Source organism: Rhinatrema bivittatum, chromosome 2 (genome assembly GCF_901001135.1).
Source record: "Rhinatrema bivittatum chromosome 2, aRhiBiv1.1, whole genome shotgun sequence".
In the NCBI taxonomy this organism is placed as follows: Eukaryota; Metazoa; Chordata; class Amphibia; order Gymnophiona; family Rhinatrematidae; genus Rhinatrema; species Rhinatrema bivittatum.
Genome location: NC_042616.1, coordinates 56,073,243 through 56,087,021, shown reverse-complemented (window position 1 = coordinate 56,087,021; position 13,779 = coordinate 56,073,243). Strand labels below are relative to the sequence as shown.

The 13,779-nt window shown below is 44.2% G+C and overlaps 1 protein-coding gene across 3 annotated transcripts in view; it reads right to left on the bottom strand.

The window, feature by feature from the left end:
* The window catches only part of SMARCC1 (SWI/SNF related, matrix associated, actin dependent regulator of chromatin subfamily c member 1), a 557,827-nt gene that overhangs the window by 339,621 nt on the left and 204,427 nt on the right, over positions 1-13,779 (bottom strand). For all 3 annotated transcript variants that reach the window (XM_029588188.1, XM_029588187.1, XM_029588189.1), the window contains exon 13: positions 9,622-9,659. In XM_029588188.1, the coding sequence (XP_029444048.1) occupies positions 9,622-9,659 (38 nt within the window). The remainder of the gene's footprint in view (positions 1-9,621; positions 9,660-13,779) is intronic.

The following is a 13,779-nucleotide window of genomic DNA, read 5'->3' as shown; positions in this document are numbered from 1 at the left end:
GGTCGATAGCCACATGCGGGGCCCAACCTGACCCCAGATCTTCTGAATGCGAGACTCTGGGAGAAACACATTGCCATGTGAAACCGGATGCCCAAATACTCCAGGACCTGAAATGGCTTCAGGATATGCTTGGCTAAGTTCACTATCCATCCCAGCTGCTGCAATAACTGAACCACCCTGGTTCAGTTATTGCAGCAGTTATTGCACCACTCAGCTTTCTTCCAACGACTTGGCTCTGGATTAGCCATTCGTCCAAGTACGAATGAACTATAATGCCCCTCCATTCTGATGGCTGCGGCCACGACTACAATTACCTTGGAAAAAGTCCTAGGTGCTGTGGCCAAAATGAAGGACAACGCTTGGAACTGATAGTGCTGACCTAATACTGCAAAGCGCAGATATTGCTGATGCTGCTTTTGAATTGGAATATAAAGGTAAGCTTCCAAAAGGTCCAGAGAAGTGAGAAATTCTTTCTTCACTGCCATGATCACTGATGTTAATGTTTCCATCTGAAAAACCTGGAGGGCCTGACTGAGCCCCTTGAGATCCAGAATAGGCCGAAATGAACCTTCTTTCTTGGGAACCACGAAGTAAATGGAATAGCACCCTGTGCCCTCAAGATCCTTTGGAACTGGAACCACTGCCTTTAGGGCGAGCAACTGTTGCAGTGTGTATTGGACCACTGACTTCTTTTACTACTCGAACCTGTGGAGGAGCAAAAATGTTGAAAGCTCCAAAATCACCCCTTGGCTTGAAAAAAACAGAGTCGACTTCTTATTCTCCAGTAACCAAGGAAATTTCAACTCTCCCCATCGATCTTCCATCTTCTCTAACTCCTCCCCGAACAACAAGCACTTCTTAAAAGGTAACTTTGTAAGGTTTAATTTTGAAATAGTATCAGCAGACCAGTTCCGTGACCATAGGAGCCTTCAGACTACAATTACCGAAGCCACCCCTCAAGCCTCCATGTGCACCAAATCATAGCCAGCATCTACCAGGAAGGCAGCTTCCAGCTCCAGAAATGGGCCATTCTCTCCCAGAGCATCCTGGGCCTCCTGGGTTAACTGAAACCGGGCCAGGGTCTCCATACAACAATAAGCAGAGATTTGTAGATTCATAACCATCGCTTCAAAGGCCTGCTTTCAAAATAGCCTCAATCTTCCGATCTTGAGTGTCTTTTAAAGCCGCACCTTCTTCCACTGAAATGGTGGTCCGCTTCATCACAGCAGAGACTAATGAGTCGACCTTAGGAAACCGAAGTTGCTCCCTCGCTTTAGGGTCCCATAGGAAACAATCCTGCTAAGTAGTAACTTCCTTTAAAATTAGCCTCAGATGTGCGCCATTCCAAATCTATCAGCTCCTGGACAGCCTTGAGCAGAGGAAAAACCAGGATGCCTTGTGCAAGCTGATCATTATAGGTTTCCACTTCAGTACTATGCAAGTGTGTGTAGTGTCCCTTTCTGCTTAGGAGACTGAGAAATACTGGAGAGCTAAGCTTCCTGCACGGGTATAAGTAGGCTGACGTCAGCTTGAAATCTGACTCCGTCTCCCATCTGCCATCAGGAGTACACTATACCCACTGGTCCTGAGTCCATCTGCTACATGCTAGGAAATTGTCAATTTGCCCTAGTACATCTTTCAGGTTTACTGATATTTGTTTCAGTTCCTTCTGAATCATCACCTTTGAATATCATTTCTGGCAAGAGTATTTCTCTTACATGTTCCTCAGAGAATACCAAAGCAAATAATTTGTTTAGACTTTCTGCTATAGCTTTTTCATCCTAAGTGCCCTTTTTACCCCTTGATCATTTAATGGTCCAACTGACTCCCTTGCAGACTTTTTACCTCGAATGTACCTGAAAAAGCTTTTATTATGAGTTTTTGCTTCCACTGCAAGCTTCTTTTCAAATTCTTTCTTTGCCTTCCTGCTCAATGCTTTGCATCTGATTTGCTAGTGCTTACGCTGTTCCTTTTTTCTTCACTTGGATCCCCCTTTTCTATTTCTTGAAAGACTGATTTTTATTTTTTTTAAAGATATTACAGCAGGAGTCCCCAACCACGGGTCCGCGGACCAGGACCGGGCCATTGGGGGTTTTATGCCGGTCCGTACCGCCGCAGACCAGCTCTAAACACCGACAGTGTGCTCTGCGTCGGCTCAGAGCACACTTTGTGGGGTGGATGCTGCCCGCTGCCCAGGGCCGGTGGGAAGCACTAGGCGAACTAGGCGATCGCCTAGGGCGCCAAGGCACCGATGGCCGCTGGTGGACCTCATCCCACTGGTGGCTGAGCGGTGAACTACTGCTGAGCTGTGTGCCGGATACACACAGCAAGAAGATCAGCAGGGCCGTGGTGGAGCTCAAGTCACCATGGCCCGAAGAAAAAGGTCGCATCTAAACGTGCAGGTGCTCCTCCTCCTTTATTGCCCACGTGGCCCCGGAAGAAAAATGTTGCCGGAGCTGCGCGGGCAGGAAGGAGGAGCAGCGCAGCCTGAGAAGACCAGGGCTGCTGCAGAGCCCATCCTGTGGCGACCCGTAAAGAAGAGGCCCAGAGGTGAGAGAGAGGCTGAGGGCCTGTAGTGTGTATGTGTGCGTGTATGAGATGAGTTGAGAGACTGTGTGTGGGAGTGAAGACCTGAATGTTTGCAGAGAAAGCATGTGAGAGCCTATGTGTTTGTGAGAGAGACAGCATGTGACAGTGAGAACCTGTGCTTGAGCAAGACAGCAGATGACAGTGAGAGCCTGTGCTTGAGCAAGACAGCATGTGGGAGTGAGAGAGCACATGTGGGAGTGAGAGTCAGACAGCAGGTGACAGTGAGAGACTGTGTGTATGAATGATTGTATGAGAGAGTGAGTGTGTGTATGTGTGTGTGTCTGTGTGTGTGTGAGAGAGAGAGAAAGCATGTGAGAATGAGAACTTGACTGTGTGTTTGAGGGAAGAAGACAGATGGAGAGAAAAGAAATAGAAAAAAAAGACAACATAAAGGGAATTGGCAAAAAAATAAGAAAGGGAAGGTGGAAAAAAAAGCCTGTGACCAACCGATTAGAAAATTAAGATCGGACAGCAAATGTAAAAAAAAATAAATTACTTTTTACTGATTGACACATGTAATTTTTGGGAATGTGCAAGAGTAGCACTTTCTCTATGCGGATCTCACAATGTACGAGATCAGCATGGAGGAACTGGAAGCCCACGGGGCCTGCACAGAGGAGGTAGCAGAATGGACTTCAGTGCCAGTAGCAGCAATCAGCACCTCCCCAATAGCCATGCAGCAGCAGTGACAGTGGCAGCAGAGGAATGAGAGAGGCTCTGAGGTTGCTGGCAAAAGAAAGAGAGGGGTCTCTGCCTTTAGTGTGTGCATGAGTATGAATGGGAGTCTGCCTGGGGGTGTATGCGTGTGAATGCATGGGTGCCTGCCTGAGAGTGTGTCTGTGTATGAGAATGAATGGGTGTCTTCCTGGGGTTTGCTCACAGCCAGGGGAGGTCATGAGAGGGAAGGCGTCAGGTGGAGGAGAGAGGTGTGAAGTTTGGAAAACAAGGGAAACAAGCCCGGTGCTCCCACTCATTCTGAACCTATAGTGAGTTGAGTCACATTCACATTATAAATGCCATAACCCCCTCAATAACCCCACCCCCATATGACCAAAGCTCCGCCCCGGAAAAATGGTCTTGCTTGCAGCCGGTCCCTGGTGCAAAAAAGGTTGGGGACCACTGCATTATAGCCTCTCTCACCTCATCTTTTAATCATGCCAGTAGTCGTTTATTAGTCTTCCTTCCACCTTTTCTAATGTTTGGAATACATCTGGTCTGGGCTTCCAAGATGGTATTTTTAAACAATATCCATGCCTGAGCTAAACTCAACCTTTGCAGTTGCTTTCAGTTTTTTCCTAACCATTTTCCTCATTTTATCATAGTCACCTTTTTGAAAGCTAAATGCTGTTGCAGTATATTTCTTTATACACTCCCTCCAGTTAAGTCAAATTTGATCATGTTGTGATCACTATTGCCATCACACCAAATCATGTGTTCCACTAAGGGCTAGGTCTAAAACAGTTTCCCCTCTTATTGGTTCTTGCAGTTGCTCCATGAAGCATTCATTTATTTCATCTAGGAACTTTACTTCTCTAGAGTATACTGATGTAATATTCACCCAGAGAATACTGGGGAAATTGAAATCATCCAATATTACTATGCTTCTGTTAGCTTCCCTAATTTCTTTTAGCAATTCATTGTCTGTTAGTTCATTCTGGCCAGAGGGACGGAATACACAACCACTACTATTTTAATCCCTTTTCCACATGGAATTTCTATCCATAAAGATTCAACATTGCATGTTGTTTCCTGCTGAACTTTTATCCTATTTGTCTCAAAGCTCTCTAATAAATAATGCCGCCCCTCCACCAATTTGATCCATCCTATCATTTTAATACAATATGTACCCTGGTATCACAGTGTCCACTGGTTATCCTCCTTCCACCAGGTCTCTGAGATGCCAAATATAAGTACCTCTTCATCCAGTGCTATACACTAACTCTCCCATCTTATTTTTTAGACTTCTAGTGTTTGTATACAGACATTTCAAAGTATAGTTTTTGTTTGTATTAATATCCTGTTCATTAGTTGGCAGGGTTAATTTGGAATCTTTCTGCACTTTACTTGAAGAAACCTGATCCACTTTGGCATTTATTGCAACCTCTCTACAGGGATGCTCTCTTTTCCCTGTTCTTGTAGTATCCTTCAAAGATTCATCATTCCGAACCATGTGCTTCTGAGAGACTATCTTCTTTCCCCCATCAACTAGTTTAAAAGCTATGCTATCTCCTTTTTAAAGGTTAGTGTCAGCAGCCTAGTTCTACTCTGGTTAAGGTGGAGCCCATCCTTGTGGAAAAGCCCCCCCCCCCCTTCCCCAAAATGAAACCCAGCTCCTTACAAACCTGCAACTCTCTTCCCTGCACCATCATCTCATCCACATACTGAGACTCTGGAGCTCTTCCTGTCTCTGAGATCCTGCACGTGAAATGGGGAGCATTTCTGAGAATGCTATCCTGGAGGTTCTGGATTTCAGCTTTCTACCCAAACCCTAAATTTGGCTTCCAGAACCTCCCCTCCTGCACTTACATATGTCATTGGTACCCTAGCACTTTCTAAAATCCTATCTATGTGATGGATGAAGTCTGCCATCTTCACACCAAGCAGGCAAGTTACCAATTGATCCTTATGTCCACCAGCCACTTTATCATCAACCTTTCTAATAACTGAATCACCAACTATAAGTGTCCTAAACCTTCCCTCCTGGGCATGTGCCCCCTGGAGACCTACACTCATGTACTGCATCACCTGGTATTTTCTATAGATCTCACAACTAGCCACTAATCCAATTAGACCCTATTTCATTTTCAAGACTACTTGATATGTCCCCTGGTTGTGAGAAAAAACAAATACCTACACAGTCCCTGAATGTAATCTGCTTTGAAGTGCCTGAAGAGCAGAATATAAATCAAATCAAATAAATTAAAATTAACACGGTTCTCAAAACCTCTCAAACTGATAAAGCCAACATTTCTCAAAATTTTACAAAACGCACACACTACTTTGACCCAGTTTTCTAAAACTAATTTTAAGTAGCACATGCAGAATGACAAATATCTTTCTGAAATCTACATACACCTTTACAGGCATCATGACTACACTGCCAACATGGGAATTTCCACAAATAGCATTGTGGCAAAATGGGGATCTCTGTCAGGCCGATACAATAAGGAGCGGTAGGAAGAGCTGCGTTAGTGCCGGGTGCACCCGCATTTGCCGCACGCACAGTCCGGCTCACCTACCGCTCGATACTGTATTTAAATAGCTTGCAAATGCAAGCCGCGTCCAAGAAGCGTCCGTGAAGTGTTAGGCCCGCGAAACCCATTTTACTGTATAGGCGCTTTATACAGCGCCTATACAGTATCCTGGGTGTGCTGGTACCTGTCATTTCAAATGTCATTTCAAATGACAGGCACCAGGAAGTGGATCCCAACTTTAACCAAAGAAAACCTAAAAACCCCTCCTCCCGAAGCGACTCGACATGTAAAATATGTGAATAAGTGTAACCAACTTACTTTTTGTTCCTTTTTCAGCCCTTTCAGCCTTCTCTGCCGTCCTCCAGAGTGGGGCAGCTGGCGGGGGCAGCCGGTGGTGAAAGCGGCTTCCAGCGGCCCCGCCGGCGAAGAAGGACGAACGCACGCCTGTAGTGCACGGGCGCTCAAGCCAATGAAAGCACATGAACGGGTGTGCGTGACGTACGCCGTGACGTCACGCATGTTCATGTGCTTTCATTGGCTTGAGCGCCCGTCAATTTGGGCGCTCAAGCCAATGGCTAGAGCCAGCGAAGCGCATAATGTCATGGCGTACGCTTCGCTGGCTAGAGTGCCCAAATTGACGGGCGCTCAAGCCAATGAAAGCACATGAACATGCGTGACGTCACGGCGTACGTCACGCACACCAGTTCATGTGCTTTCATTGGCTTGAGCGCCCGTGCACTACAGGCATGCGTTCGTCCATCTTCACCTGCAGGGGCCGCTGGAAACCGCTTTCGCCGCCGGCTGCCCCCGCCAGCTGCCCCCTCCGGAGGACGGCAGAGAAGGCTGAAAGGGCTGAAAAAGAAACAAAAAGTAAGTTGGTTACACTTATTCACATATTTTACATGTCGAGTCGCTTCGGGAGGAGGGGATTTTAGGTTTTCAATATTTTACATGTCCAGTCGCTTCGGGAGGAGGGGGATTTTAAGTTTTCAGGTTATCTTTTGGGGGAAGTTTGCAGTCTACCCTTACCCCTGCCTATAACGCAGGGGTAGGGGTAGGCGGTAAATTAGCAGGTTAAACGCGCGGCTAAACTGCAGGTTAAAAAGGCGATAGTCGGGGTGTGCATTACTGAATGGGGGGGGGGGGATAGCTAATCCGATCGTTTACATCTCATATACATGCCGCGGGCGGAAGGGGTTACTCATTGATTTAAAGAGGTGGTAAGAATGGGTTAAAGGGGATAGTGAATCGCGGGTTGGACTAACGCGGCCAAATTGTGAGTAGAAGGCGGGTTAGAAGCAGGGTAACCGCGGCCGCACTTTACTGTATTGACCTGAGTGGCTATTAAGGTTTGTTTTGCACCAAAATCTTGTTCTTTCTATACAAAGACCTCCTATCCCTTGCAATCTTTAAACTAATAGGCAGGCAGCAGACTAATGCTGCTGTACTACTCTGCAGTTCTGGGAGCTAGGACTCAGCAGGTTAACTTTTTTGTATAGTCCAAAATGAAGCATGGACAAGCATACTTCCCCACTTACCACAAGGTGGTATAATGTTATAACCTTCTGTATTACTATTGGTCAAAAAGCTGGTACCTTAGGCTTTCTCTGATGGTGCAATACCAGCCCCAGGGGGACTCAGTCTAGAATTTGCCAGGAAATATCTGTTTTAGCTGGGAGTGCAGAGGAGCAAGATCTGTGCCAAGACCCCATCCCAGCTCTACACGTGTCACAGTACCACTCCTAACACCTTCAGGGTTAACCTTCTGGCCACTTGGAGGATCCTGTCAAGTACTGACCAGGCCTGCCTGCCCCTTTATATGTGCTACTATGCTGGCAAGCTGCCATCCACCAGCTGGGTTCCTGCTTGCCTCTGGGCAAGTAACCCACCCACAAATTGTCCCCTGGTGATCTCTAGAACACTGGTATCCCGGACAGAGGAGTCACACAGTTCCTAGAAATATATCTGCAGACCAAATTCAAAAAATACTGGAATCATCAATCTGTCTAAAGATAGGCAGAGCTAATAAACTGAGTTTATGAAAAAAAAGAAAGCAGAAACAGTGAATGGAAAAAATTCAGCTTGCAAACAGATAGGAAAAAGAACAAGGATTAAACAATAAACATTAGCTAAAACACTTTTCACTGTTTATCAGTATCTAGAGAGCTTCAGGAAATAAGCTGCCCTTTGTAATTGGGTCAGGGTTTCAGCACAGAGATCTGCTCTCTATACTTCCAGCTGAGATTAGAGAATTCTAGCACCTTCAGGACTCGTTCTGTCTGAAGGGGCAATCAGAGCGCCTAGTACTAGTATTAGCTCTCTGACCCAATGGGCCTTCTCACTGGTAATTATGAGGAACTGTGTGCAATGCTCACCTTCTTTCAGCAGGACCCCTCATAGGCCAAGTTCCCTGCTGCTCCTATGGCTTGGAAGTCCTGCTGGAAACCATGTTCCCTGCACTGCCACAAGCTTTAAAACCCTGCCTAACTTACAGTCCTTCACCTCAGCTTGGAGTTCTCCTTACTTTGTGTTGTGGTCTTCGTATCTTGTATCCTAGTCCTAGCTCTTGCCTTGTCTCTGCTTTGTTTTTGCCTTGTGTTTGGACCCCACTTTAGAGTGGCCGCATTGTTCTGTCTGTGTGTGTCCTATTTTGTTTGCTTGTCTTTGTGGTTTGGCTCCAGTTTGTGTGGCTTTCAGCTTCTATTTGTTCTTGCCTTGTCCTTGTCTCTTGCACTCCCTTGTCTAGTCTGGTGTTTATTTGTGGGCACCCTTCTGTTCCTAATTCTCTGCAGCTCAGTCTTGTTCTAGTGGGCACCTCATTCATCCTTGTCCAATTGCATTCTCTTGCTAAGGCTTGCTGGCCAACAGAAACTGACAACTCAACTCAAGGGGGAAGTAGCTGGTTCAAACAGAAGACCTTGATGCTTAGCCAGGCCCTTTCCTGTGTACGACGGCTGCTCCCGAGTCCAGCCCCACCCCTGTTCTGGGGGTTATCATTACCAGCACCCCAAGCTGTCACAGTAATAATTTTCTGGCCAGTACTACTACAGGGTGTTACAGTCTTACAGCTTTCTTAAGGATACAGGGATGGCTATGCTGTCCAAGCCTTATTCTTAGTGAAGCCAACATCCCAAGCCTTTATCTGAACTAGAGTGCAGAGATCAAACACCATCTCTGCAGGTCAGCCAGAGGATAAGAGCTTTCTCTGTGGAAAAACAAGAACTAAGGCAAATCAAAAAAACACAAAGCATGCAAAAACCTTATTTCATCACATCTTTGCAAAGGCAGCCTTTCCTGAACCTCCCAAGACACTGATAAGTAGAGTGAAGTTTTTCTAGTTAGCATAAACTAATTAAATCCTTATTTTACCTGTTGGTTGTTCGCAAATTACATCTTTTTTCAGTTCACTGTTCATCTATATATTAATAAACTCTTTAGCTCTGTTCTGAGACTGATTGATTACCTAGTATTTTTTTTTAATGTATTTGATCTGTAGGTGCATTTCTAGGAACCATGTGACCCCCCCTTGAGTTGTGTGGTGTCTCAGTTTCCCTAGAAGCCACCAGGAGAGAGCTTGCAGGCAGGGCATTTGCCCAGAGGTAAGCAGGAACTCAGTTGGCAAGTGAGAAGTTGCCAGTGTAGGGGCAAATGCACAGATGCAGGCAGTGCTTGGCCGGACAATCCAGGTGTTCACAGGAATAACCCTGAGTAGGTGATAGGCATAGTGCTAAGGCTTTCAAAGATATTACATTCAAAAGAATTCAATATTTTCAAAACTGAAACATTTTGTAATCAGCACCAAGACTGGGGTCTGTTGCTTATTAACTGTTACCCTTACCTTTCCACTTGCGGCCACCATCTCATCATCTTGTTCATCTGAAAGAAGAGCAATCAGAGACTAAAACACCTGCATCACTTAAAACTGCTTGTGTGTATTAAAGTGTTAAAATTGAATCAAAATATTCCTTATTTCGGCAATAAGAGAAAATATCCTTGATGTACATGGATACAGCGATTTGACAATTCTTACCCTTATTGTTCTGCAGCTACCTTTCAAAAACAATTATTTCAATCAATTATTTAAGGGTTGCTAGACCTGGAGGGCTCAAAGTAACAAAACATTACTTGGAAGAGGAGGAAATGTCTCGAGTGCCCCCTCCCCCCCACTCCCTGCAACGGCAGATACATTTATAACACCCCTCAGGCAATGGAAGCATACATCTAAAAATCAACCCAGCACATATAGCTCTCCTTCAATTCAGGATAATGCAATGTTTGAACATGACAAATTTGACAATTAGAAAAAAAGTGAAAACTTGATTATTTCCTAGTAAATAAGATTTCGATAGGTAGAAAAATAGGTTGGCAATCTGAAGATGACAGTAGTGGGGAAAAATAAATTGAGACAATTGCTGGTTTTGGAGACAGAACATAAGAAGTTGCCAAGCCCAGCATTCTGTTTCCAACAGTGGAAAATCCAGATTATAAGTACCCGGCAAGTACCCAAACATTAAGTAGATCACATGCTTCTAATGCCAGTAACAGAAGTGGCTATTTCCTAAGTCAACTTGATTAACAGCAGTTAATGGACTTCTCCTCCAAGAACTTATATAAACCTTTTTTAAACTCAGCTACGCTAATTGCCCTAACCACATCCTCTAGCAACAAATTCCAGAGCTTAGTTGAGCATTGAATGAAAATTAATTCTCTCTGATTTGTTTTAAATGTGCTACTTGATAACTTCATGGAGGGCTTCCTGGTCCTGCTATTATTCGAAAGAGTAAATAACTGATTCACATTTACCCATTCTTGACTTCTATCCTATCCCCCCTCAGCCATCTCTTCTCCAAGGTGATCAGCCCTAACCTCTTTAGCCTTTCCTCACAGGGGAGCAGATCCATCCCCTTTTATCATTTTGGTTGCCCTTCTCTGCATCTTCACTAGTGCAACTATATCTTTTCTGAGATGTGGCAACCAGATTTGCACACAGTACTCAAGGTACATTCTCATTATGGAACAATACAGAGGCATTAAGAAATGTTACGTTTTTTATTCACCATTCCCTTCCTAGGACTAGGTTATGGGAGGTGGTATGGGTGGGTGTAAAGGTCATGTTACATTTTTATGATGTTTTACTAAGTAATTTTTTTATGCTGTCCATTGCCTTGGGAAGACTGTTTCTGATTTGGTGGAATATAAAACAAAATGAAAGAAGGAATTATTTTAAATAATTCTGCTATTTTCCAAGTTGAGTAAACGTTTTTGCCAGCCTGAACATATTTTGAGATGGGATCTCAAGCAGATTTCACATCACAAGTTGGTTATAAGATTGCCAAAACTTAAAAATTCTGATGAATGAAGTACAGAACTGTTAGCTAAGCAAGTCACATTTGTGTATATATTTTTTTATTTTATCTGCAGTCTACCACCAAACCTTACAGTTGATACATTCAGACAGTGACATGATTTCTGAAATATGTGCATGTACACATTCGTATACACACACACATACACAAAACATTTAATATTTAAAAGTTTGATGTCTATTTTTTACAGGATTATTCTGAGAGAGGTGGTAGATGTAGGATCACAGTTTTCAAGTTTATTTATTTAAATCTTTGGGAACGGGGCCTAAGGTCCACCCTAAGTTAATTAGGGTGGGGGACACAAAGTTGAAGATTCACCTAGGACACCTAATAGTACTGCATCTGTCCTAGGAAGATGGGTGTGTGTTCTATAATTATGTGATGAGAGAGACCATGCATTCTTCTTTTAAGTTAATGTGCAATACTGCTTCCATTATTGAAAAGGTTTGTTCAGAATACATCACGTTAATGTTTACAAATTAAAGCAATTATACTAGCTATAATTAAAATGTCAACAGCCTATTTCTTAATTTTATTGCTTCTCCTTTTGGCCTTAGACCAATGTCGCCTACTTTTTTCATCTTACTGTAATTCATGTACTCAACCTTTCATGGATTAGAGGATGGCATACCTTGTATTATACACCAAATGATACTTCCTCTCTTTTTCAATTGAGCTAGATGGATTCTAATATTGACCCAATGCTATTTCCTCCCCAACTGTATGTTCACTCACAATAATTCAACAATGCTATTCTCATTTTAACTCCACCTTATATATAAAACTTCAATCAACTTTTTATTTTAAAAAAAAGTACTCTTACACAAAGAGGTCTCTTGTAAATATAACCAATCACAAATATACCTATTAAAATCTAAATAAAAGCCCACACATACAAATACAGCACAACTATACAACAAACCCTCTTCTAAACCCAAAAAGGCAGAAAACATACACAAACAATAATGGAGAAAGCAGAGTTGCTTTCCTGTAACAGGTGTTCTACCAGGATAGCAGGATGTAGTCCTCACATGGGGGTGACGTAAGCAGACTGAGCTCTATCATGGAAGACTTTTCTGCCAAGGTTTCTAGAACTTTTGACTGGCACACTAAGCATGCCCAGCATGCCATGATCCCCCCTGTGGCCACAGGGGTCTCCCTTCAGTCTCATTTGTAGCAAAAGGTGCGAGCGAAAAATAAAATAAAATGTTTCGGACCCAACTCCGCAGGGTGGCGGGTGGGTTTCGTGAGGACTACATCCTGCTGTCCTGGGAGAACACTTGTTACAGGTAAGCAACTCTTTCTCCCAGGACAAGCAGGATGGTAGTCCTCACATGTGGGTAATTAGCAAGCTAGAGGTTGACTCATATTTGTTTGGACCAACAGCATACAACTTGTGCAACAGGCACAACAATTGGTGTACTGTTGGGAAAAATGAAGCAGCCTGAAAATCCCAGCAGATGGATGTGGAAGGAGTTGGGATTATACTGGAAATAAGTTCTTCAAGATAGAATGGCCAAAGGCAGAGTCTTGACGTCCTTCCTTGTACAGGAAGTAATGTGCTGCAAATGTGTGAAGAGAGCTCCATGTTGCAGCTTTACAGATCTCAGCAATCAGTACTGAACGGTAGTGTGCTACTGAGGTTGCCATGGCTCTCACTGAGTGTGCCTTCACTCGTCCCTGACGAGGAAGGCCTGCTTTGTCATAGCAGCATTCGATACAGTCTGCTAGCCAATTGGAAAGTTTGCCCACTGCAACTCCTGGTTTGTTTTTAATCGAAAGAAACAAAAAGAGTTGGGTGGATTTCCTATGCACCGCAGTGCAGTCTAGGTAAAATGCAAGTGCACGTTTACAGTCCAAGGTGTATAAAACCCTCTCGCCCTGGTGAGAGTGAGGCCTTGGGAAAAATGTGGGCAAGACTATAGACTGATTCAAATGAAAGTCAGTAAGCACCTTGGGAAGGAATTTAGGGTGAGTACAGAGGACCACTCATTCATGTAGCCACCTTGTATAGGGTGAGTATGTGACAAGTGCTTGTAACTCACTAACCCTTCGAGCAGATGTAATGGCTACTAGGAAGAGAACTTTCCGTGTAAGAAATTTAACATCGCAGGAGTGCAAAGGCTTAAACGGGGCGCGCATGAGCTTTGTAAGTACTACATTTAGGTCCCTTTCTGTGACTGGTGGCGCACAGGGGGCTTAAGTTGTAGTAAGCCCCTCATAAACCGATTCACAAGGGGTTGCGCTGTTACCAGGGCATCACTCACTCCCTTGTGGGACGCTGAAATGGCACTCAGGTGTACCCTCACCGAGGAAGTCTGTAAACCAGAGTCTGAAAGATGCCAGAGATAGTCTAAAAGAGATGGAATGGGGCAGGAAAATGGGTTGATACCTTTTTGTGTGCACCATATGGTAAATCTATTCCACTTAGAACGATAGGATTTTCGTGTGGAAGGCTTTCGTGAAGCTTCAAGCACTTGAGAGACATCAGTTGAAAGGTTGAGCGGTTGCAGGATCCAGGCTGTGAGGGATACGGTCTGAAGGTTCATATGGCATAACATGCCTTAGTTCTGAGTTATAAGAGTGGGCGCTGTGCCCAGGCGAATGGGTTCTCTGATCGACAGGTCGAG